Source organism: Sciurus vulgaris (assembly GCF_902686455.1).
Source record: "Sciurus vulgaris genome assembly, chromosome: 8".
Taxonomy (NCBI): Eukaryota; Metazoa; Chordata; class Mammalia; order Rodentia; family Sciuridae; genus Sciurus; species Sciurus vulgaris.
The window spans coordinates 138967659-138990858 of NC_136468.1; the positions used below are offsets into that span (position 1 = coordinate 138967659).

Here is a 23200-nt window from a genome sequence, read left to right on the forward strand (position 1 = left end):
ACTCTCTTATTCTGATCTCGGTTGTTCAGTGAAGACGCACCCCACAGGCAAACAGCTGGTGAATGAGAAAATACAGAGAAGCTCAAATCATCCCATCAAAAGCACCGATAAATCTGTCTCTCCCTCCTCTGAAATATCACTGTTACTACTGGGTGGACTGCATTCCAGGCTTTTAGTTTTATCCGGTTTTTAAGTGGGATCCCACATCCTCTTTTGGAATCTGACTCTGTACTGAGATCAGGTTAGTAGAGACGATGTCATGGCCCCAGTTTTTAGAACAGAAGATTGCTGAGGGCTGATTATTTACGTCCCCGTCCCCAGAGAGGTGAGAGATGCAGGGCCTCGGTTCGAAGGCCAGGGGTCCTCCTGCAGGATGCGGGGGTCTTGGGCTAACTCGGAAGCTTCTGGTGGGGAACACCTGGGGACGCCTTAACAGTAATGTCCTGCCTCTAGCATGACACTAGGGCCCAGGACCCTCGCCTTGGGCGCCTCTGTCAAACAGGATTGGTTTGATGGTTGAGTGGAATGCCCTGGCTGGACCCTCCCCTGCCTCTCCTGCCGGCCCCTCATCCACCACAGGCATCCGCATAGACACCAGAAGGGTTCTGAGGACCCCGCCCAGAGATGATGCATTTATTAGCTTTAGTTCCAGTAAGACTCCCCACCGCCCCCCCAGGACAGAGCAGAACTTGCCGGGTGGTGTGACTGATCTCCGCAATGGCAGCAAGTCTGCTCTGGGGTCTTGGTGCCCTGGGCTCCAGAACTCTGTCCCCCTGCCCCAACCCCGGGGCCGGACTTTTTCACTTCCTTCTCTTCTCCTTTCTCCCTGGGTCTCCTTTCCCTCACTTTCCCTTGTCTCCTCTCTTTTTTGGAGTCCAGTCACGCCCAGGGAGGCTTGGAGAGGTGGCCAATGCCACCGTGGGTGATGGTGATGAATGGGGACATCCCTGGAAGGTGACTTCTGATCTAGGGCTGGTCCGCCTCTCTTAGATATTCACTATTTCCCACTTGGGAAAAATGGTGATGAATAGGTAAACTCGCCGGGCACTGTGGTGTACGGGCCTGTGATCCCAGCGGCTCAGGAGGCTGAGGCAGGAGGATCGCGAGTTGAAGGCCAGCCTCAGCAACTTAGCCAGACCCTCTCTCCAAATAAAATATATATAAGGGCTGGGGATGTGGGTCAGTGGTTAAGCATCCCTGGGTTCAATCCCATAAAAACCTAGATAACCTCAAAGCAGTCATTTTCCTGTGCAAGGGAGACCTCTCAGCATGAATCCATGTCCAGCCAGTCAGTGCGCTAAGGTGTCTTGTAAAAACGCACCTAGCGCCCCGTACACAGTGAGCACTGGATGCCACTCATTACTATAATTATCTAAAAAATCATGGAAAACATCAGACCTCGACGTCTGAGCGGCGCCGGGAAGTCTCAGGCCAACACAGAACCTGGCACGGGGCTCTCCCCGCCCTGGAAGCGCCCCGGGAAGGCGCACGCGGCGGAGTATTTTCCTACCGTCACAGCCCCGAGACGTCCAGCGTGACACCAGGCAGATTAATGCGCTCATCTTCTCCTGCCGAAATTGGCACGTCGGGCGTGGAGCTCCGGTGATTTGTTTACCAGTGACAGTCCTGCTCCGGGGTGGAAGTGCCCTGGTTTTCGAGCGGTTCCTTCATTTATCTTCGTGGCTACGCAGGCCCGTGTCCTGCTCTCGCGCCAAGAGGGTAGGCGTGAGGGCTGGCGCAGCGTCTGCCTTCCCACCTGCACAAGCGCCCTGCTGGGTCTACTCAGGCTGGGGAGGTCCCTGGGGGCCAGGGGGTGGCACAGTGGCCTCTGCATGAAGTCACAGAGTCAGATTGCTGTGGGCGCAAGGCAGTTTTTGCTGTGTGGCCTCCAGGCAACAGCCTGACCTCTCTGATTCCTCATGGTGATAAGGAAATCAGATTGCTCACCTTCCTCACACCTGCAATACTAAAACCAGCTTGACACGACGCGTAGGAAGCTCTTAATAAAAGGCAGTTATGATTCTCATCTTCGTTCTTCTTATTATTCCCCTGGGCTCCCAGCTGGTCCTTGGAGAGGAAAGAGTTTTCTCCTAGGTTTATGAAATACCAGCTCCGGAAGCTGGGTGGAGGCTCTGCCTCCCCAACACTGTGCGACTTTGAGTCGATTCATTCATCCTCCCAAGCCTCAGCGAACTCATCCGTTAAATGGGTTCCATGAGATGAAACGGGTCACGGAGAGCGTGCGACCTCAGGGCGTTCAGTGCCCTCGCCGGTTGTGCCGTGACTTACAGAGCGGGGACAGTCACCCTTGGACACAATTCTCATGATCACACCCCCCGCCTGGGAACAGACAGGGAAACAGAGGCACAGAAAAGCATAACCACTCATCCCAACTAGCAGTCACTCTGCACATATTTCCTGAGCGCCTACTGAATACCTACAACTGTTCGAGGCACTTCAGATACCTGGGTGAACTAAATAAACAACAAAAAAAATCCCTGCCCCTGTAGAAAGCTCCCCCTGGAGGCAGAGAGTGAAACAACGGAATTATATACGTTAGAAAATAAAAAAGGGCTGAAGGACCGGGGGCAGCTGCAGGTTTGAATGGGGTGTTCAGAATGAGCCTCACTCAAGATGACATTGGAGGGCACTTGATGGAGACCAGAGCGTTGGTGATGCGCAGGTCCAGGGGGGTGGGCGTTCCAGGCAGGGGGAACCGCACATGCAAAGGCCCTGAGGTGACAGGGTGCCTGCGGTTCACAGGGCAGCAGAAGGGAGAATGGGAAGCGATGGAGCGGGCGGCACCGAGGAAATGGGGCATATGGGGAGCAGCAGACATAATAAGGACTATAGCGTTTGCTCAGAACGAATTGAGGAAGCACAGGAAAGTGCAATGTTCTGATCTCAGCAATAGTTTCCAGGTGTCTGTTAACAGATGAATGCATGAAGAGAACATGGTACTTTTGCACAAAGTGGAATATCATACAGCCAGGAAAAAACAGGAAGTTCTGATCCAGACCACAACATGACAAACCTTCAAAGCATCATATGGGGTGAAGGAAGCCAGATATAAAGGTGGAAGTATCACACAGTTCCAGGAAGTGTCTACAGACCACTGATTCAGGGACAAAATGCAGATTAGAGGTGTCAGAGACTGCAGTCAACGGGGAAATTTATATCTTAATGCTTATAGAGTTTTGGTTTGGAAGAATGAAAGTTTTGGAAGTAATTGTCACGATTTTGCCACATGGTGAATGTAATTAATATCATGAATTGTCCACTTGTAAAAATAGTTAAAAGGACAAATTTTATATCTTTTAGCACATTAAAAAGTATTTTTTGGTATTAGGGATTGAGCTCAGGGGTGCTCTACCACTGAGCTACAGTCCCAGTCCTATTTATTTAATTTTTTATTTTCAAGACAGGGTCTTGCTAAGTTGCCGAGGCCAGCCTCCAACTTATGATCCTCCTGCATCTGCCTCCTGAGTAGCTGGGATCATAGAAATGTGCTACTGTGCCTAGCTCTGCAATATAAAATTTTTTAAACAAAATGGACTGTGGGGATGGACGTGGGTGGAGACCCAAGTAACACAGACTTGGGTCAAGGTGAAGGCCGGGGAGGCGGTAGAGACGGGTCGGAGTTGGAGGCAGAGTCAGGAATCCTCAGAGCCAGGTGCGGAGCCTGGTCTTCTGTCAGAACACACAGCGAGGGTTCTTCGATCAGGGCGTGTCTCCAGCCGCCCAGGGCTTCCAGCTCCTGGGGCTCTGCCAGGACTGGGTGTTGGGCTCCTCTGCCTCCTCAGGAGCACGTGGAACCGGCAGCCTCGGGTCCCAATCTTGCCCCACCCATCCGGCCTGGGCAGCTCAGCAGTTGGCGGCTCCGCTCTGTTTGTTACATCACCCTGGTCGCCTGGGAGATGAGCTCCCAGGTCACGAGCCCTGATTCGGAACAGGGTGGAGCAGATGAGCTCATGGACAGCACTGTTGTTGTTTGCAGGGGCCTTAGTAACCGTCCAGGGACAGCCGGGCTTAGATCTTACTCTTCTGCACTGGGGCACCGTGGACAGAGATCAGGGAGGAACCAGCGAGGGCTTCGGGCTCAGGTGACCCTGGGTCAAATGCTGACCCTGCGTCCTGCTTCCTGGGGGGTCTTGGGCCCATGACTTCCCTTCCAGGATCCCTGCTTCTTCCAATTGAGGCAGGACTGCCCACTTCCTGGACTGGTCACAGGGTTAAGAGATATAAAGATGGATGGATGTTCCCAAGTGACAATTACTGGTCCAATACAGAGGTCTTCTGTGATGAAGATCAAGAGTGGCCAGTGACAGGTCCGCAGGGGACAGAGTCTAGCAGAGTTCTGGGATTTGGGCGGGAGGGGTCGATTCCAGGTACCACACTGGGGGAGAGAGTTCATTGCTTTGCACCTGTGGAATTTTGAAGCGCTGTGCAGAGATGTCGCCGTTGGAAGTAGGTGAGGGCCGAGGCCAGGACCCAAGCACCCTGCGTGTTGGGGATGGATCCAGGAAGAGGCCCCTGCCAAGGAGATGGAGGGGAACAGAGAGGGAGTCAGTAGCTGGATTAAGACTCAGGTGTCACCTGCACGTAGCATAGGAGTTGCTGCTCAGCCCAGCCCCTGTCTGTCTGTCTGTCTCTCTTTCATCTCTGGAAGCAAATGAACTTTGTTTTATTTGTTTCTTTGACATTCTTTCTTTTCGGGTGAAAGAAGCCAGGCTCCTACCTGCCCTGAGAGGACAAGGACACGAGAGAGGTCATCAGGTTGGGAGGTCACCTGAGCAGGCACCCCCAGGACAGGGACGGGGTAAGAATGACAGGCGTCCCCAGCGCCCTCTCTGATCCGGCTCCTGCTAGTTTCCATCCTCAGGGTCAGATGCCCACGAGAGAGGCCCTGGCTGGCCTGGCTTGGCCGGTGTGCCCGGCCCTGGCCAAGGAAGGCGGGGCCTCCTGACGGACATTCATCTTGGTGAGCAGGTTGCCTCCGAGAGCCCAGGAGGGGAGGGGGCGGGAGGCAAGGACGCACCTGGCCCAGGTGTCCACCGCGGCCTACGCAGGGCTCTCCGGGGCTGGAGGGCGTTCCTGGGGGAGGCGGCAGCGAGGCGAATGTGATTGGCCAGCCCGATGGATCCGTCACCACCCACTTACCCCCCCGCAGGATCCCCAGGACTGCAGGAGAAGTAGGAGCCGGGAAGCCATAGGAGAGGTGGGAGAGGAGGAAACGAAAGACCCCAGCCGGCAGCCGTGCTGCCAAAGCGCTTTTTAAATTCGCCAGCAACTGCTCTAAGGGTTTCACTCACCTTAACTCATTTATTTCTCACACCAGGCGCTCTGTCATCAGCCTGACGTTACTCCCGAGGAAGAGCCTGAGGTTCAGAGAAGTTATGAATTCCGCACTTGGGCCATTCCGCGTGGGTTATGTATATCCCGCCCTGTGCAGCCACCCCCGTGCCCTGTCCTGTGGGGAGGTGGAATTTGCACCCAGTGGTACATTACATCAGAGGTCCTTCGGAGACTCTCCCGGGCTTAACAGCGAGGCTGATGTGTCCTGTTTTAAGTGCATCCTCTACAAGGAGTATTTGAAAGCCGCAGAGAAGCCATGCCATAGGTGGTCCAGGCTGATGTAATAAACAGTGCCTCGGACTGGGCAGCGCACACACAGCAGAAAGGTATGGCTCACAGTTTTGGAGGCTGGAAGCCTGAGATCCGGGTGCCAGCATGGTCAGGGTCTGGTGAGGGTCCCCTTCAGAGCTGCGGGCCGCTGACTTCCCCTGGGACCACAGGTGCAAAGCAAGAGGGGCTCTGGGTCCCTGGGTAAAGGGCTGATCCAGAGGGCTCCACCCTCCTGACACCCAGGGCAAGGTGCCCACCTACCCGTGGTGGGGCAAACGTTCTGACAATAGCCCACCCCAATCCATGAATATCCTTTTTATTATTATTATTTTTATTTATCTTTTAATTTTTTACAGACTGCATTTTGATTCATTGTACATAGATGGGGTACATCATTCCGTTTCTATGGTCGTGCACGATGTAGATTCATACCATTCGTGCAATCATACATGTACACAGGGTAATGATGTCTGTCTCATTCCACCATTTTTCATACCCCCTCCCTCTCCTTTCTTTGAAAAAAATAAAGTTGTATTTTAAAACACATAAAACATAAACGTAGATGCATGCTTTATTTGCTTTGAAAGGGGGTCTGATGGTTGGAGGTTGGCTTTCCCAGGGTTTTGTGACCATAAATCATGACATAAAGGTTGCATGCTGTTTGAGCCATTTCGTCATTTCCAGTTATTCCTGAATGTAAAAGCAGCAGACAATGATGGTGATTTGCCAGGTCTCCTGAAGTCCCCTCAGGTTCCTTTTGCAATTTCTGTGTATGTCTCTCCTGGCTTCTGGGTGCTTCTGTCTCCATGGGTGACACCTGTATGCTTTGGAGTATTGCTCTGGAGTGACAAGAGCAGCTTTATTCACAGGATCAAAGAGCTTGATGTTTATGTCCTCATGAGTGAGCTGACCACTCCCCTTCCATGCCCAGAGCGGATTTGAGCCAATGAATGCTGAACGTGGAGTGTTAATGCCTCAGTGAGAATGAATTCAGATCAGCGCTCCTCTATACTTATGCTGTCCCATAGCATGCAGCAGAAGTGATGCTGTGACACTTCATGGATAGATCACAAAAGGTATTAGTCTCCTGCCTCGGGCTGTCTTGTGGATCACTTGCTGTGGGGAAGACTGCTGCCATGTCATGAGGATGCTCAAGCAGCCCCCTGGAGAGGCCCACGTGGTGAGAAACTGAGGCCTCCCGCCCACAGCCACGAGAGTCAACTCAGCAGCAGACCCGGGCCCCAGTCCAGCCTTCAGCTGCCTGCTGTCCAAGATGACGTAACTGCAGACCCTGAGCCAGGACTGCCCAGCAAAGCTCAGCTGAACTCCTGAACCTCAGCAAATGCCGTGGTAGCTTAATTGTTCTCCATCTCTCCGTTTTAGGGTCACCTGCAAGGCCACAGCTGCTACCAGCTGCAGCTTCCTCTTGGAGGGTCCCAGTGCACACCACCAGACTAAAGAACACCGTCTAACTTTCTCTAATCCAGCACCATCTCCATTTACTTGACCGAAGAATGCTCCTCACTTCCTGTTCTTTGTTTTGAAACCCACTTTGGGAATTGCTGAGCCAGCAGGAAATCTTAGACACACACCGAAAGTATCCATTTCCGTCGCTTTTGCAAAGATTTTGTTTTTGAACTTTTTTTGTTCTTCAACAACTGGGTCTGTGCCGACTTAGCTCTGAGGTGCGCGCGTGCATGCACGTGTGTGTGTGTGTGTGTATGCAACTGTTGACAGAAGCTCTGTCACCTTGTCTGCTGTGGATTTTGTAAGCTGTCACCATCAGATCAGAATGAGTCGTGTGTCCTGCAGCTCTGACGGGCCACAGACAGGTGCAAGAGAAACGGAATCATCTGTGATCGCTGGTCACCAGGCGACACTGCCCAGTCAGCTGGTCCTTCCATTCCTCCCTAAGGTGCTGGGCTGGCGATTGAAACCACCTGGATTCCTGTTCCATTCACAGATCCCAAGAAGAGGGGAACGCGCAGGGCGGCCCGGGGTCCCCAGGGTCTGGTTTCCGCAGGGCGAGGCGGCACAGGAGCGGCTGCCTGAATAGCTGCAGCGGACGGGGGGCCAGGGCTGCCCCGAGCTGCCCGGGACCTGGCCCCGGCTCCAGAGCACAGTGCAGGAGGAGACGGGGTGCCGGTGGCTGGCGTGGCCTGAAACCCGCCTGCAGGAACCGGCTGGCCCTGGGGCGGGCGTCTCTCTCAAGGGCGCAGATGGAGAAGCAACAGAATAAGACGAGCGACCTACCGGTTGGGACCCGGGGACCTTAGAGACTCGGGCAGTGATGTTCACCAAGTGGCACAGAAGCATTAAGAGACCCGACGCTGACACGTTGGGACCCCTGGCATCTTTGATTCCGAGCGCCCAGCTGAACCGGGCCTTACGCACGGGCACCCCGTAAGTGGACGCTGAATTCCGCAGTTGCGGGCGGGGCTGGGGTCCCTCCAGACCCTGCGTATTTCAGTCATTTGGGGAGAAGAACAGGGCGGTGCCGGCCCACCTGGCAGCCCTTCCCTGTTCCCTCCAGAACCACCGGGAATCCACATCTGCTGACACCCGGGCAGCTCCCGAGCTGGGGACTGGCCGGCTGACCTTGCTGCAGACAGGGTGCCTGCGGGCTCGGCCGGCCTGGAGACTCCCGCAGGAGTGGCAGGCGCGGGGCCCCAGATGCTGCGGAGACACTGTCGATTTCCACATTATAATGCACAGCTCGTGGGGTGCCGAGCAGGGGTGGAGCCAAGCCAGTCACTGATTCCTGGAATTTATTTCTAGACACATTAATTTGTTTCTTCCCTTCAAGGTCAAATCAAATCATCTCCATAGATCACCCCTGGCAGTGGGCTGGCGGGAAGGCAGCTGGGAGGGAGCAGGCGGTGCCGCGTGGACCACACTCCCTGGGCACCCCCTGTCCCAGCTTCATGGAAGTGAGGGTTTGGGAACAATATTCCTCTGCCACTTGGTTGGGAGGGTCTCTGGGGAAGGGTCTTGTCATCTATCTTGATGTCACATCTTTTGCCCTTGGCCTAGAAGTTCCCAGAACTGAAATGAACTGGTTTCAGGAGTTGGAGATTTTGCCATTAGCCTGGTTTTCCAAGGTGACCCACACTCACTGTTCACTCGAGAAAGCTGTATTGTCTCCGATGGGTCAAACTTGGCACTTGGCATAAAAGACAGCGCTGGATGAGACAGGAAAAGAAAATCCCTGTTCTTTATGAGTGTGTGTTCCAGGTTGCATCTCTAGGAGGGATGCGTTGAGGGAAGTGTGCATTTTAATATGCAAGCATCTGGGCAAGGAACTGGGGACAGTATTTGCAACCAAAGGGATGGAATGTGCAAAGGTCCCGGGGTGAGAAGGAGCACAGAGTTTGAGGGGCAGGAAGGAGACCTGTGTATAGGGAATAAGAGAGGGAGCTGTGGGGGATGAAGTTGGAGAGGTGACAAGAGGGGACAGGAGGTGACAGATCATGCAGGACTTTGAAAGGAGTTTGGATTTTATTTGTTCAACTCATTCATCTGTGCATCAGTGTTCGGATGGAACAATGTGTTAGGAGTTAGGAACTCAGTGGAGAAGCACCAAAGTGTGGCCTGTGCCTTCCTGAGTCCTGCTGTCCATCTGAGGAGTAACTGGCTATCTGAAAAAGCCAGGTCCTCTTGAGATATTTAAATAAAAATATAGCAAACCTTTATTCGAGTGAGCCTGCCCCAACACATCTGCCATCTCTGAACGTCCGTTCTTGCACTCCCTTCTCACTTCCAGGTCCTGCCCATGAAGGCGTCTCCCTGTCCTTGGCTCTGGGTTCACTTTAAACTCCATCCACCCCCTGCCCGCAAGACCATGCACAGGAAGTGCCCACAGGTGCCCAAGATCCCTACAGGCTGGACTGCCACATGAGCCCAGATCACTGTGCAAAGAATTTAGAACGGAATTCTGTGCATTATAAGGTCGGCTTCCAGTCCAGCCCCACCTCTGCCCCTCCCTTGCCAGCCACCTCTTGCTACCATCCAGCTGTTGCCCTGGTTGACAGGTCTCAGGCCTTGGCCATCCCACCTGGCTCCCTGGGACCCCCCTTCACTCGACCCAACTGGTGGCAGGAAAGGGCAGTGGATGGGCTCCAGGAAGTCCGGGATTCCAGGCTGAGGTTATTGGGATGGCCAGGGACAGCTCCAGCAGTCTTGTGGGTCTCGAAGAGACGTTTTGGCCTCAGTCCTCTGAAGGAGGCGTCAGCAGAGCATTAGGAAAGGAACACGCCGTTCTCCTGGGCTCACGGGTTCTCTCAGCCTCCCCTTACCCCTGCTCACTCAAGTCTTGCAACAGAGTCTGGTCCTCAAGCCTGCCGAGCCTCCCCTGGAGCAAGCCATGCCTGAATCCCACCCCTTGGCCAAGCCCTGACTTGCTATATGGCAGACTCACTTCAGGCCCTTTCCAGGTTGCCTTGTTGGGAGACAGGCCGAGAGAGGAACAAAGTCCTGAGGCCGGGCTGCCGGGGTCTGCTGCTCACCGGGTGTGTGCCTGGGGGCGGGGCACTGGACACTTCCATGTCCCCGTTTCCTTCTCTGTAAACGGGTCAGAGAGCGGACCTTCCACCGAGGCTTGCAGGGTGAATTCTCACACGCATGAAGCTCTGCACACTAAGGGTCGGTGAGGGTCCCTCTCCTCGCCTGCCTCTCTCACTACACTGGGCTCCTCATAGCCAGGTCCGTGCACTGCACAGGACCGAGCAAGGCAGCTGCTCAGGACATGCGCACTGATCCTACGTCTTATGGACCTCAGGAAGTCTGGAGGTCTGGAGGAGGCTGGAGAAGCGGCCCGGCGGCTCTTCATGAACTCTTCCAAGACAGAAGGCATGGGTTCAAGGTCGGCTGTCACCGTGAGACTTACCCCATCCACCTCTTCTTAGCCTCAGCTTCTTGGTTGTAGAAATGAGTATCTCCATCCTAGGGTGCTGTGGGGACCCCATGGGATTGGCTCCTGAGATGGAACATGTGACCTAGGTCTGGCCAATCAAAACTGATGTCTTGAACTGCGATCGGCTCAGGAATGGTCATGTGAGCCAAACTGGTCCAATAAGAATGACTCTTAGAAAGATGATAGGCAGTCTGGGGAGAGTCTGGCTTTGCTGCCTCTGGACTGGGATGTGGGAGGATGTGGGAGTGATGGCAAACATTTTGTGGTCACAATGAAAGGACATAGGGACATGGAGCCCTGAGTCGGGGGAAAGCACACAACCGGAAGTGCGGGATGCGGCTGCATCACATCCCAGTGAGGGCCGACTGATGGACCATTTCAGCAACCCTACTCCCCACCACTCTCTGTTTAGGGGTCTGGGCTCCTGCCAGCATCTGAATCCGTGGCATCCAGTGCGCTGTGGATTACCCTCACAGCCGCTATGCCGTTTCCTCATTTTGCTAAAGTTCTGGCTTCAAGGAATAAATCAATATCATCTAAGCCCATTGTGGCCATCAATTTCCTTTGGACAGGAATTAGTCTCAGGATAGACAAGTGACCTAGTCTGGGCCAAGGAGATAAAAGAAGATCTCTACTGGAAGCTTCTGAAAATATTTTATTCACTGATAGAACAAGCAGTCAGATGAGAAGACCTTTTTACCCCTGCCTTCTCCTCCCAGACATTTCCATATGAGGATGAGAGGCTGGGAGCTTCTGCAGCCCCCTTGCAACCATGAGGACAGACTGTGTAACTCATCAGAGATGGCGGAGGAAAAAGACGGGAACGCTCCGGTTCTTGGTGGCGCCACCAATGAAGAAACAACCCCGGGACCCCTTACCTGTAAATTTCTTGTGAAATGAAATAGCTACTTATGTCCTTTAAGCCACTATTTGCCAGGCACTGTTACTAGAAGCCGTGGCACTTCTGATATTGCATGTCTAAGTGATCGTGCATTTTGTTTCTCACCAAAAGAAACACGCCAGGCTAAGAACATCAGCTCCTTTATTGTCGTTATTATTAATTTTTATTATTATTTCCCCCCTAAACAGCACAAGTCAAACAAGGACACACACATCCCCCCACATACATGACACCATAGCCTGCCTGCCAGGCTGCCTGGCCTATGCTTGGTTCCCGGAGGAGCTGTCTGGAGACAGCCCCCTCTGTAAAAATCCCAGCTTGGACACAGGGGACACAAGAAGGGTGGACCTTAGCCAGAGAATCAGCTGAGGGGTCCCAGGCAGTTGGGGACCTTGGGAGCATGCTGTAAACGTCTGGGCAGAGGGCAGAAGGCACTGTTTTTATGTGTAGGTGAGGATCGCATCTAAACCTGTGTAGGACCCTTTGCAGGCCAGGGGTGTGGAAAGGGAGTGGGGTGAGCCAGCGGGCTTCATCAACCAAACCCCAAGGCAGGCATGGAAGCCGGGATCCCAGAGCCGGAATCTGGGCGGTGGGGAGGTCCCCCGAGAAAGGCAACCCTCGCACTAGCTGCAAGGTCAGATGCAATGGGAAATGTCCCCATTTATTCATTTTGCAATTAGAGAATGTACGACGTTTTCATCGACATAGAATAAGGTCACCAAAGAAAAACTCCCAGCACGTTTGGCCTAACGCAACCAAGCTGGATCTGCCAATTGCGCCACCCTGTGGAGAAACCTAGTACTACACCGTCCAGGGACCCTGGGGTCCTTCTCCCCTCTCCCCAGCCCCCACGTTTTCGTTGCACTAAATCTGAGTTCAGCTAAAGTAAGGTACCCTGGAATCGGAGAAGCCCCCGGGGTTGGGGAGGGAAAAGGATGGGCCGGGACTGGGGTCTCAGGTACAGGTGACTTCCGGGCTGTCCTGGGGAAGCTCGTTGCTGAAGTTGCTCTCTCCAAAGGGTGAATAAGGGGGCACTTGGGGAGCCTCGATGATCAGCAGACCCTCCGGGGACAGCGAGGCGAATACGGTCACAGGATCCACCTCCGCGGGAAGCCTGCGGGAAGCACAGAGTTGAGCCACCCATCATTTTTAATGGCATTTGGATTCATTCGAAAGATAAGCTTAACGGGCTCTGGGGGCGGAGGCTACTGGGTCTGAACCCCAGATCTCCGACGTTCTGCCTGACCTGGGGAAGGTTACTCAGCTGCTCTTGCTAGGCGAGTTTGAGTCCTGGTACGAAGGGTAGAAGAGGGATACATTTAATAACGTCAGGTCCCTACGGTATCAGAAGCGCCAGCATGCAGAGCCTGCTGTGCTTTGCAACCAGTAACACACGGCCTTGAGGTCACCGGGGACCAGTTTGGTAAAAATGGCCACCACTAGTCATCCCCACGGAGCTCGAGCCAGATGTCACAGGAGGTGACACCAGTACTCGCCTGGTGGGGAGTTCTTCAGGACAAAATGCATTAGTGGCGGGATCTGTGGTGTATCAGGTAGGCAGGTCAGTGGGTGTGGCTGGCCACGCGGATGGACGGTGCCCTGGCGGCATACTCAGGATGGGATGTGGGTCCCACCTGGAGTATCTCCGCGGGTGGTAACTGTTCCCCAAACTCCGTTATCGGCATCGCCTGGTTGGAGCTTCGTGGGAGGCTAGCCTGGCGAATAGGTAAGAGTTAATGTGCCCATTTCACAGATCCCTAAGTAGAGACTCGGGGACACCAAATGGCCAGCTCTGTGAGTGAGAGAGCATCAAAGACGAGTTTTCTGAATGCAGATCTGCTTCTAATTCCCTTAAGTTTTTTTTTTTTTTTTTAAGTGAATCTTGAGTCGTTTGGGATGACTAAGGCTATGTGGGACACGGTTCCTCGACAGACTTGGCAATTACAAGGTTGCGTTCATGGCTTCCTTGGGATGCCATTATTAATAAAAATAAGGAAAGCGATGACCTTCTGAGTGTCTTTTTTATGTGCCAGGTATCTAAATCACCTTGCTGAGTTGCTAACAATAATCCAGCCAGGTGGGTTCCATTACTCTGCCTAATTTACAGTGGAGGACACTGAGATTCAGAGAGGTGAACTGACTTGCCCAAGGTCACACAGCTGGTACCTGGCAGCTGGGACTAAGAATTGCAATCCTGGTCTCCAAACCCTGATCTTCTCCTGCCTCCATGGGCACCAGACTTGTGAAGAAAGGGCCACCGAGGGGAAACCAGGAGTCAGTCACCACTCTGGCCTCTCTGGGCCTGTGTCCTGGTAGGGAGAAGGGGGTGCTAGCAGTATCCACCCACGTCTTGGGGCGCCGTGGCCCTGTCAGAACGCACATCAGCATCTTGACAGCTTGGACACTCTACCACCAGTTGCGATCTCATCCCACCACGGAATGTTGGTCCCCAGAGGATCTTCTAGACTATGTTTGGTTTTACACATGGAGAGACTGAGGCCCGGAGGTGGGACTAGACTTGTCCAAGCTCTCTCGCCAGGTGACCTGTGTGTGGAGCCCCCAGGGTGGGAGAGTGATGGCCGGTCATCCTCTGTTGGTGAGGTTCTGTACCCCCTGATTCCCGTTTGCTCTCTCACCCAAGCTGGGCACAGACAAGAGCCCAGCTCTGGCCCCAGCCCTGCCCCCACCTGACAGGCAAGTTCCCAGACCTCGTCCTCTGTCCCCGATCCCATCAACAGCCGCCTTGGGATGCATTTCCGGGCCGCTGCAAGCAGCTGCAGCATCCTGCCTGGGTGGGAACCTCCCCAGGGTCCAGCCCGGCCGAAGAAACTTCCCTGACCTCTAACGAGTGGAAGCAGCAGCGAGGCCTCCTGAGCTGGCCCCCGTCTCCAGCCCCACTCCTTGAAGTCTGCAGTCTGAGCAGAGCCGCCAGGTCCCAGGACTCCCAGGTTCCCGCCCTGTGGAGTCTTTGAATGACACGGGTTCCCACGGACCCACACAGTCCCCAGCCCTGGCTGGCGGGAGAGGATGCGGACATGCCTGCTCCCGGCTGTCAATCAGGGTGCTCGGTTTCCCACCTGCCTTGTCCCAGAGCCAGGACCCTGGCACCAGGGCTGAGGTTCAGAATATTTAACAACTGCCACAGTTGGGTCCCTGTCATTCAGAAGAGATGGACGCATGTCCTAGTGATGGGATCTCCCTGCCCCAGGGAATATGGGAGGCTTGGGGGGACCCAGGGACAAGGTCAGGGTGGCCAAGGTAGGCTGCAGAGGGCTCTTGTGGAGTTCAGGGAAACGGCTGGTCAATATTTTAACAACCTTAACCATCAGCCCACCAGCAGCTGAAGACCAGCTCCTCCAGCAGCGTCAGCCATTTTTCTCTGGTCAGGGATTTCCCAGCAAGCCCTTTCCCCAGGCTTCAGTGCCGGGGAAGTCCACAGACATGGCCATCTCCACAGAGCCTGCTCTCCCCGACTTCTCCTGCTCAGTCCTCCCCACGGCTTGGCTTTGCCTGGGTCTCTGGAAAGACACGTCACTGTCCGGCCTCTCCCCGCTGGCTGGCCTCTGCCCCCAGCAATGTTCCACCTGGTGGCTGCACCAGGGAGAGGGGCAGGTCACCGCATGGCCAGCGAGCCAGGCACGGTGAACACACACCGGTTTGGTGTTTGTCTTATCAAGACGTGTCCCTGGGCTTCCAAGAACTGCAGAGGCGCTGGGAGGGTCAGAGATGGGCCCGAAGGGAAAGAGACAGGAGTGCAGAGTCCCCAGGCTGAGAGAGGCGTGAGTCTCTGTGGACACAGGCCATCTTGGCTGGGCTGGTTGGAGTCAAGATGCAGTGACAGGGACTGTAGTGACAAGCGGCCACTGCAAAGACCGCCAGGGCTGGCATCCTTGGCGGCTCAGGAGTCTGTTGGGGGTCGTGCTAAATCCCCAGGATAGACTTTGGGCCTGTGCTCTCACTTGTGGAAGACCTTGTTCCCCCCCAGATACAAGGAGGGTGATGTCTTCTCCCCTAGATGAATGTGGCCATGTCTGGGGCAGACCTTAGAGTAGGGCCATGCTGACTGGAGAGAGCTCACCTGTCCCCCACTGGACGCCCCTGCAGCTCAGCTGCAGTTTTCTCTCCCTTCAGAGGTGACAGTTGGATTCCCTGCTCCGAGGAGCGTCTGGCAAGAGCTGGGCCCCAGATCTGGGTCCCAGCACCGCCCCTCCCCCTCGCCCGTCGTCCCCACCCCCTGAGGCCCCCGTGGGTGACTCACTGGATCTTCTTTGTGAAGTTCTTGGAGACGATGCCTCCTTCCTGCTGCTTCTCTTCGTGTTTGCCTGGAAGGACGAGGAATGTCATGTGTCGGTGTCTTGGTCTCTTGGGTGGCCCCCAGCCGGACTCGGGTGCTCCGGGGACTCTGAGGACCAAGGCCACCTCCCAGGCAGCTGAGAGGATGCTGCCCAGGAAGGGCATGGACTGGTGGGTTGACATCTCTGAGTCTTAGGCTACTGCAGAAATGGGCCACCTGGGACCAGACCGTCCACTGCTCTCCCCTGACTCCTCCCGCCAGGCCAGCCCGCAGAGCCCCAGGGTGCGCAGCCCAGGCTGGGTGGGACAAGGACGTGCAGCCACCTGCTGTGGGCGCCTTTCTATCCAGCTTCTCCACCCGGCTTGCTTTGGCCCTTGCCTGGCTCTGAGGATAGGCTGCCTGCTCCCCTTGTGACCCAGGTGCAAACAGAGGCCCAGATCAGACCCTGGGCCACCCAGCGGGTGCTGGGCTGCTCCGGGCTTTGAATGAGCCATCTCTGAATCTGGACCAAGTTCTGGGGCCTGATGCCCTTCTGCCCTCTGATCTCCTGTCTGTTCCAGCTCGGGGTTAGCTCTTTGAGACACACTATCTGTTCCCAGTGGCGAAAGAACATTCTAGAATAATACATCCATCTGCCGAATCCACCCAGCCTCTTCTGAGGAAGGGAGACCACAGAGCCACGGAGGTGAAATTGCATCAGCTCCACCTTCCACAGGGTCGCTCACGCCGGGAGGGAAAAATATAAGAAGGCTGTGGACCCAGATTAGCTTTTATTTGGTGATTTTTCTAGCAAATTCGGATGCTCTTGGCCCCTCCTGCTCCTCCTCCTTTTGAGTAGAGTGGGTGTCTCTGATTTCTTTTCAAACAGCCCCAACCCCTTCCCACACCCCTGCGGGACCACATTCCAGAGCTCAAGACCCTCCCTTACACAGGGGGCCACCCCAGGGCGCTGGAATCCAGACTATCAATAATCTGATAGGATACATGGTCTTTTGTGCCCTCTGGATTTTTTTAAAACTGAAAAGGTAAAGGTAATCACATTACTTTTGTATTATTAATTATTCCTTTAGTGACACTTTTCTGATTACATACATAATGCATTATCCATGTTATGAAAGGTTAAAAAAAGAAAAAAAAAAATCAAGACCACCCAGAGTTCCATTTTTATCAGTTCCAGATGTTTCTTTATGTTTCTTAGAAAGGCACAAACATTATTTAGTGTAGACGTGCGCCATATATTTTATTAAATGGGGTCGTTCTGTGTGTTCTGCTTGAAACCTGTCTTTCTGGCTTGCTAACAGGCTCCGATTATTTTTCCATGGTACCAAATATTCTTGGACCACAGGATTTTTAGGGGCAGCACAGTGTCCCAGGGCTGAGATTTGTAACAGCTCACTTAGACAGTTCCCTACTTTTGGGGCCTAAGAAGATTCCTGACATTGGAACAAACCCCATTTTACTCAATACTGAAGCCAGATCTCGTCCCAGGCCCTGTGGAGAATAGATTCCATGCTTTAGAATTTCTTTCTTTTTTGGTACCAGGGATTAAACCCAGGGGTGCTTAACCACTGAGCCACATCCCCAGCCCTTTTTAATTTTTTATTTTGAGACAGGGTCTTACGAAGTTGCTCAGGGCCTACGTTGCCGAGGCTGGCCTCCGACTTGCCATCCTCCTGCCTCAGCCTCCCAAGCTGCTGGGATCACAGGCCTGAGCCACTGCAGCTGACCCACGCTTTAGAATTTCTCAGGCTTGCTCTGGATGGCTACGTGGCCCTCAGGAAATCCTGCACTCACTTGTTCTCCCGACAGCAAAGAAGAGGTGGTACTTTTACATGGATTCAATTTCGAACTGAAGGGTCTGGCCAGCAGATCGCGCTACGCTGGGAATGTACGGTCACTCCAAGAGTTTATCCTGCGTTGCCAACTCCGTGACAACCAACTGCCCGGCTCGAGCATGGGCCAGGGGCCAGAAGAACACTATCTGTTCCCTGGTCCCCTCCCCAAAGCCTGGGTCTCTGGAGCTGCTTCCCCTGGGGACAGGCCAGTGCCTCTGACTCAGCCCTTTTGTACCCTGGGACCCTCCTGCCTCTGCTGGACCCAGAGACCAAGAAGACGCTGGTGGTGGGGGAGGGGGAGGATTGCGCACTTCTACAAGGTTCCCTGACTTTAAATTGGTCCATTTACTACATTTCCTATTATAAAACGGGCTTGGTGTCCAGATGATTTTACCAACGTTTAACGTTCTAGGCACCTTTAAAGGTAGGCTGGGCTCAGTGACCATGTTCAGTAGATCAGGTGCATTAAATGCAGTTTTGACCTGTGATACATTCAATTTTGACAGTTTATGGGGACAGAATCCCACCTTAAGTCAAGAAGTAGTTGTGTGACACTGGTGTCGGTCACTGCTCTCAGCGCCTCACCTACATGGATTCCTTTAATTTTTGCAACAAGGTCAGAAAGCACGTGCTTTCATTACTACCATTTTGTGGATGGGGAAACTGAAATTCAGAGAGGGTAAGTGATGTGCCCAAGGTCACACAGCCTGAAAGTGATGGAACAAAGATTCGGAAATAGGCACATAGGTTTGGATGTGAACCCCTGTTCTAGTTCCTAGCCCATCTCTCCCCTTCTCGGAGCCTCAGTTCATTCTCTGAAACGGGAGTGCCAACTCCGACCTCCCTGGGTTATAATGAGGAACCGTGTTGGTGAGTCACAGAGTCACTTTGTCAGTCATAAACTGGGTGGGGAGCTGAGCGGGTGGGGCTTTGATGGTTTGGTAAAGGTTTGCTCCTCGCAAGTTGAGGTTCCCAGGAGCGGGTGGGTGCCTGTGAGCAGAAAGGGGTCCGAGATTTCCATAAGGGGAGCCCAAGGAGGGAGCCCATGGAGTCAAAGGGGGCGGACCTGGAGCTTCATTTGCATACATTTGCATACCTCGATGCTGTCGCACAGCTGAGGAGTGAGTCCTCATTTCTTATTTGTTTTCCAGCCTACGTGTTCTACCATGAACACATTTTGTTTTTGTAAACAGCAGAAGGAACCACGACGTCCAGGGACAGCTGATTCTGCATGTCCCTCAGAGGGACGTGGGTGCTGGGAGCAGGGACAGCCCTTGGAGGAGAGTGATCGGCTCTGCTCAAGAAACAAGGTGCTGTTTCCAGGGCAGCACAGGCCCCGGGATTAAGAAAGGGCAGGGAATAAGGGTCCAGGGCTTTCCAGCTCCTTCCCCGGCCAGCACCTGGCTCAGCAGCCCGTGAAGAGAACATTTCTTGGCTGGTGGCTGGCTGCAGGAGAGGGGTGAGGGAATGTGAGACATGACAGAATGATCTAATCCAGCATCTACCAAACACTTCCCTGGAACCAGGCACTCAAACACGGTTGGACAAGACGGAGCTGCCTCTCCCAGATTCAAACATGAAGAAAATAAAGTCTCTGATAAGTCCTGCACCGCAGAGACCAACCATGACTTTGTCCATCTGGCATCTTCTAACACTCTCAACTCCCCTACCTCCATCTCTCCCATGGCTATTAGCACCTTGAAGCAAACACCGACTTAGTCCTTCTCTTTATAAGACCAACAGTACAGCTGGGGCCCTAGAGATCCCGGAAACCATGGAGAAAAAGATTCAGAAGCAGGCAAACAGGTGGGATTTGGTCAGGACCACACAGTCAAGAGTAGATATGGCCTTCCTAACCCTGGCCCTGAATCTCAGACGCTGACAGAGAAGCAGCTGAATTGGTTTCTCTGGGCCTCCGTTTGCTTATCTGTAAGTGGAGGAGGAGAAGTATTAGCACAGCTGCCCACACTCCCAGAAAGCCTTTGGGAGGGACCTGAGAGCCAGGGAAGGTGGCATTCAGCAGGGGGCCTAGTAGGAAGTGCACTTGGAAGACAGCTGTCGGGCAGCGCGTGGCGTGGGGGGACTGGATCTGTCCTCAGCCTTCCCCTGAAAGTTGCTTTGTGTGTGTGGAACTGGAGATCGAACCCAGGGTTGCTCTACCACTGAGCTGTGGCCCCAGCCCTTTCCTGCAATTTCGTTTCAAGACAGGGTCTAAGTTGTTGAGGTTGGCCTCAAACTTGCGATCCTCCTGTCTCATCCTCCCGAGCTGCTGGGAATACTGGCCTGCATCCCTGTGCAGGGCTGAAATTTGCTTTTACTTTGAACACCTTGTTATCAATCCAACTTTTAAAACCTCCTCATAAAAGATCTGGCCTGCACTCTCAGGGGATTAGTCTGGCGGAGGTTCCTAACCCCACGTCAGAACTGGCTTCCTCTTTGTCTTACTGAAGCTCCAGTGGACCCATTTTAGAGATGGAGAAGGGGAGGCCTCATGATACCCTTAAGGCCCCTGGATTAGTATGGTTCTTCACTGGGGGGTCTCAGCCTGGGACTGTCCGATCCCATTTGTTAAAAAGCACCTTCAAAGGAGAACCCTACAAAGAAGAGAAGTGATTTTGCTCTTCTCCCACACCCTATCCAGACTCTGTTCCACAGGGTGTGGTAGGGCTGGAAGCTTCCAGAATTAAGTGTAATTACAACAAGGAGGAGGGCTGAGAATAATGGCCGTGTGCCGGGAGCCAGGCAGGCACTATTATTAGCTCCAGTTTATAGACACTCTGTCTTGTCCGCATGCATTAAATCACCCCCTCAGCCTTGCAGGGTACCAAGAACTAGGATCCCCATTCCCAGCTGGGGAAACCGAGGCTCAGAGTCACGGGGGGCAGGGGTGGGCAGACTTCCCGGCTGTATCTAGCCAATGAACTGGGATTCGAATCCGAGTCTCAGAAAGCATCTACCCTTCGCTGTTTCTTGGGACCTTCCCACGCATGGCACGCCATTGCCACCACCAGCAGCCAGGCCCCTTGCGTCCCAGGCGCCAGCTGGGAGCGCCCTGGAGCATCACCCTGCTCAACACCACGGTCCTCAGCCACGGGATTCTCAGATGAAGAAAGAGAGACTCACAGAAGGGAAGTCATCTGCACCTCCGGCTCATCTGTGGCCACGGCCCGCCCGCCAGGACCTCGGGCCGCTCCGCTGGCCAGTGCAGAGACCCTGCTGACCCCGGCCCCGCCCCTCAAGCGCGTGGCTCCGGGGTGTCCCTGGGCCCTCCGCTCCAGCAACCCCCGCAGCCTTGATGTTTATAATTCTGCCGCGAGCAGCTTTGACACTCCCCCTGGGCGCTGCCAGGGCCTGTCCATGCCCTGGTTTGTGCTCCTGATGGCTTTTATTGATTTTCTGGCTGAAGGGCCTCTGCTGGGAACGTGCTCTTTCTAATGGAGCCTTAATCGGGAGGGAAGCAGAAGGTGGCTTTTCTGCTGCCCGGCTTAACAGGGCCGAGCGTCCTTCCTGTTTCCTCCTGCCTCTGCCCCCAGCGTCTTCCCGCGCCCAGGCTGGGGACGAGCCAGCCAAAGCCCTGGGCCCAGCACTGGGGATGGGCGAGACTCCGCTCAGGCCCGGCTGCTGACTCATGGCACGACCTTGGACCGGGGGCGCCTGGGCCTCGGACTCGTGGGCTGCAAAATGGGACTGGACACCCTGCTACTGCTGCCCAGACCGGCCAGGATTCTTGGGGGGAAGGAACATAAGCATTTTTTAGCCCAGATCCTGGGCTGATGGAGATGTTGCTGGTAAAGCACATCTGTGGCAGGTGCCCAGCAGAGAGGAGGCACTCAGTCCAGCTGATCAGTCCAGCTGCTCAACCCAGCTGGTCAACCCAGCCGATCAACCCAGCCGATCAACCCAGATGGTCAATGAGAACATCATGGATGCTGTCAGCTCAGCTCTCGTCTGGGATGAGGGCAGGTGTCTCCCTGGGAACCCAGGGTGCGTCAGGATGAACACACTCAGCATAGAAATGGTCCTTCTAGGCCCTGGGTGGCAATGCTGGGGTGTCCCCAAGGCGGCAGCAGCCAGCCCAGGTTCAAACTGCCCCTGGGCCCTGGGAGAGAGTGTTCCATGCAGATAACATCCTGGGCTGCATTCTTGAGCCCTGAGGTCACCCATGTCAGGTTGTCACTGACTGTCCCCTGGGAAGCTTCCTCTGGGTGACTCCCAGGCCTGGGCCCCTCCCCTCTCTCTCCGGAGGCGCCCCTCGCTCACCTGACACCTCCACGTAGCCGTCCTTGGTCTTCACCGTCAACTCCTCCGGCTTGAAGCTGTGCACATTGACGCACACTTTCCAGGGCTCCCCGGGGAAGGGTGGGGGGCCCCTGCCCTCAGTGGGTACCCCAAACCTGGCCGCGGCAGTGGGCCCTCGGGGCACCATGCCCGACCTCAGGGTCCCGGGCCAGGCAGAGGAGAGGCGAGGCAGAGCCCAGTCGGGCCACGAGGCGGTCAAGTCGTCTGGGAAGGGGTCCATGCCAAAACCATCATCCAGCAAGCGGGAGGAGAGGGACGAGTCCCGGAAGGGGTCTCGGCGCAGGCGGCTTGGGTAGTGGCAGGAGAAAGGCATCTGACCATCAGCCATGGCGACGGGCTGAGCTCGGAGAGGAACCGAGGAAACAGGCTCAGAGAGAGGGAGCCACCTACCCAAGGTCACACAGCAAGGCGAGGCAGGTGAGGCGGCTTTCAGAGCTTATCCTTCAGGCTTGGAAAGGGCTGATCTTCCGTTAGGGAACAGCAGAACCATCGGCTGCCAAGAATGGCGGTGCTCACCAGGCTGGGGTCCCAGCCCCCGGAGGCGACCCCCCAACACGTGCAGGGGACTCTCAGGGGGCCCGTCCTTCTCTGCACTGCTTCTCAGAGACCAGCCAGCTGCCGTCCCCCAGGCTGCCGAGGCTCTCAGCCAGAGCTGCCGAGGGCCAGAGGGGAGCCAGCGGCTAAATAAACCTCAGGGACACGCGCCTAGAAACTTCTCCGGGTTTCTCCAGGGCCGGGAGCCCTCTATTTATTTGCTGCTGGGGGCGGGAGGCGGGTTTTGCAAGCAAGCGCCTCCTGTCACCGGGGTATTCAAAGGTGATGAAGCAGCCCCAGAGAATCTGCTGAGGGAACAGCTGGACTGGGGGCTGGGAGGGGCCCGGCTTGCACATTCAGCCTCTCTGGACACTTACTCCTCCCCCACTGCCTGGCTCAGCTCCGCCCTCGCGCTGGCTCCTCCGGAGCCACCTCCCAAAGCAGGCCACTCAGGCCTGGCTATTAATAACCCTTGCCCGGCTGAGGGCTCAGGTCACCCTCTGCAAATACCTTCCTCAGAGCGTGTTGCATCCTGTCTACCCCCTGGGGACCTGCAGCAGGGGCCGGGAGCAGGAGCCCTGTGGATTGGAAGCAGATGGCCCTAGATTGGAATTCCCACTTATGACCAGGCCAAAGTCCTAAAGCCTCAATGTTCCATGAGAGTGATTTTTTTTTTTTAATTGAAAAGTATACTATATTCAAATGACACCTGTTAAATCAGGGCAGGGGAGACTCTTCCGGGCAGGGCTAGCATGGTGGGTGTCCCCAGAGCAGTGGGGTTTGGCGCTGGGGAGAAGGCT

The 23200-nt window shown here is 54.8% G+C and overlaps 1 protein-coding gene across 1 annotated transcript; it reads right to left on the bottom strand.

Annotated features, from left to right (window-relative positions):
* Positions 1–11562: 11562 nt before the first annotated feature.
* On the bottom strand, positions 11563–22675 carry HSPB8 (heat shock protein family B (small) member 8). Its single transcript, XM_079150427.1, has 3 exons — positions 21828–22675; positions 15697–15760; positions 11563–12552 (listed from the first exon to the last, which is right to left on the bottom strand). Exons 1-3 carry the CDS (start codon positions 22192–22194, stop codon positions 12393–12395), a joined length of 591 nt encoding a protein of 196 aa, XP_079006553.1. The 5' UTR covers positions 22195–22675; the 3' UTR covers positions 11563–12392.
* Positions 22676–23200: the final 525 nt, after the last annotated feature.

What these genes read in the sequence shown, in the direction of transcription:
- HSPB8 (XM_079150427.1), bottom strand. Translation starts at nt 22,194, where the DNA reads ATGGCTGATGGTCAGATGCCTTTCTCCTGCCACTACCCAAGCCGCCTG. An exon ending in CGGCTACGTGGAGGTGTCAG is followed by an intron (nt 15,761 to 21,827) that starts GTGAGCGAGGGG and finishes TCGTCCTTCCAG; the next exon opens with GCAAACACGAAGAGAAGCAG. An exon ending in AACTTCACAAAGAAGATCCA is followed by an intron (nt 12,553 to 15,696) that starts GTGAGTCACCCA and finishes TGCTTCCCGCAG; the next exon opens with GCTTCCCGCGGAGGTGGATC.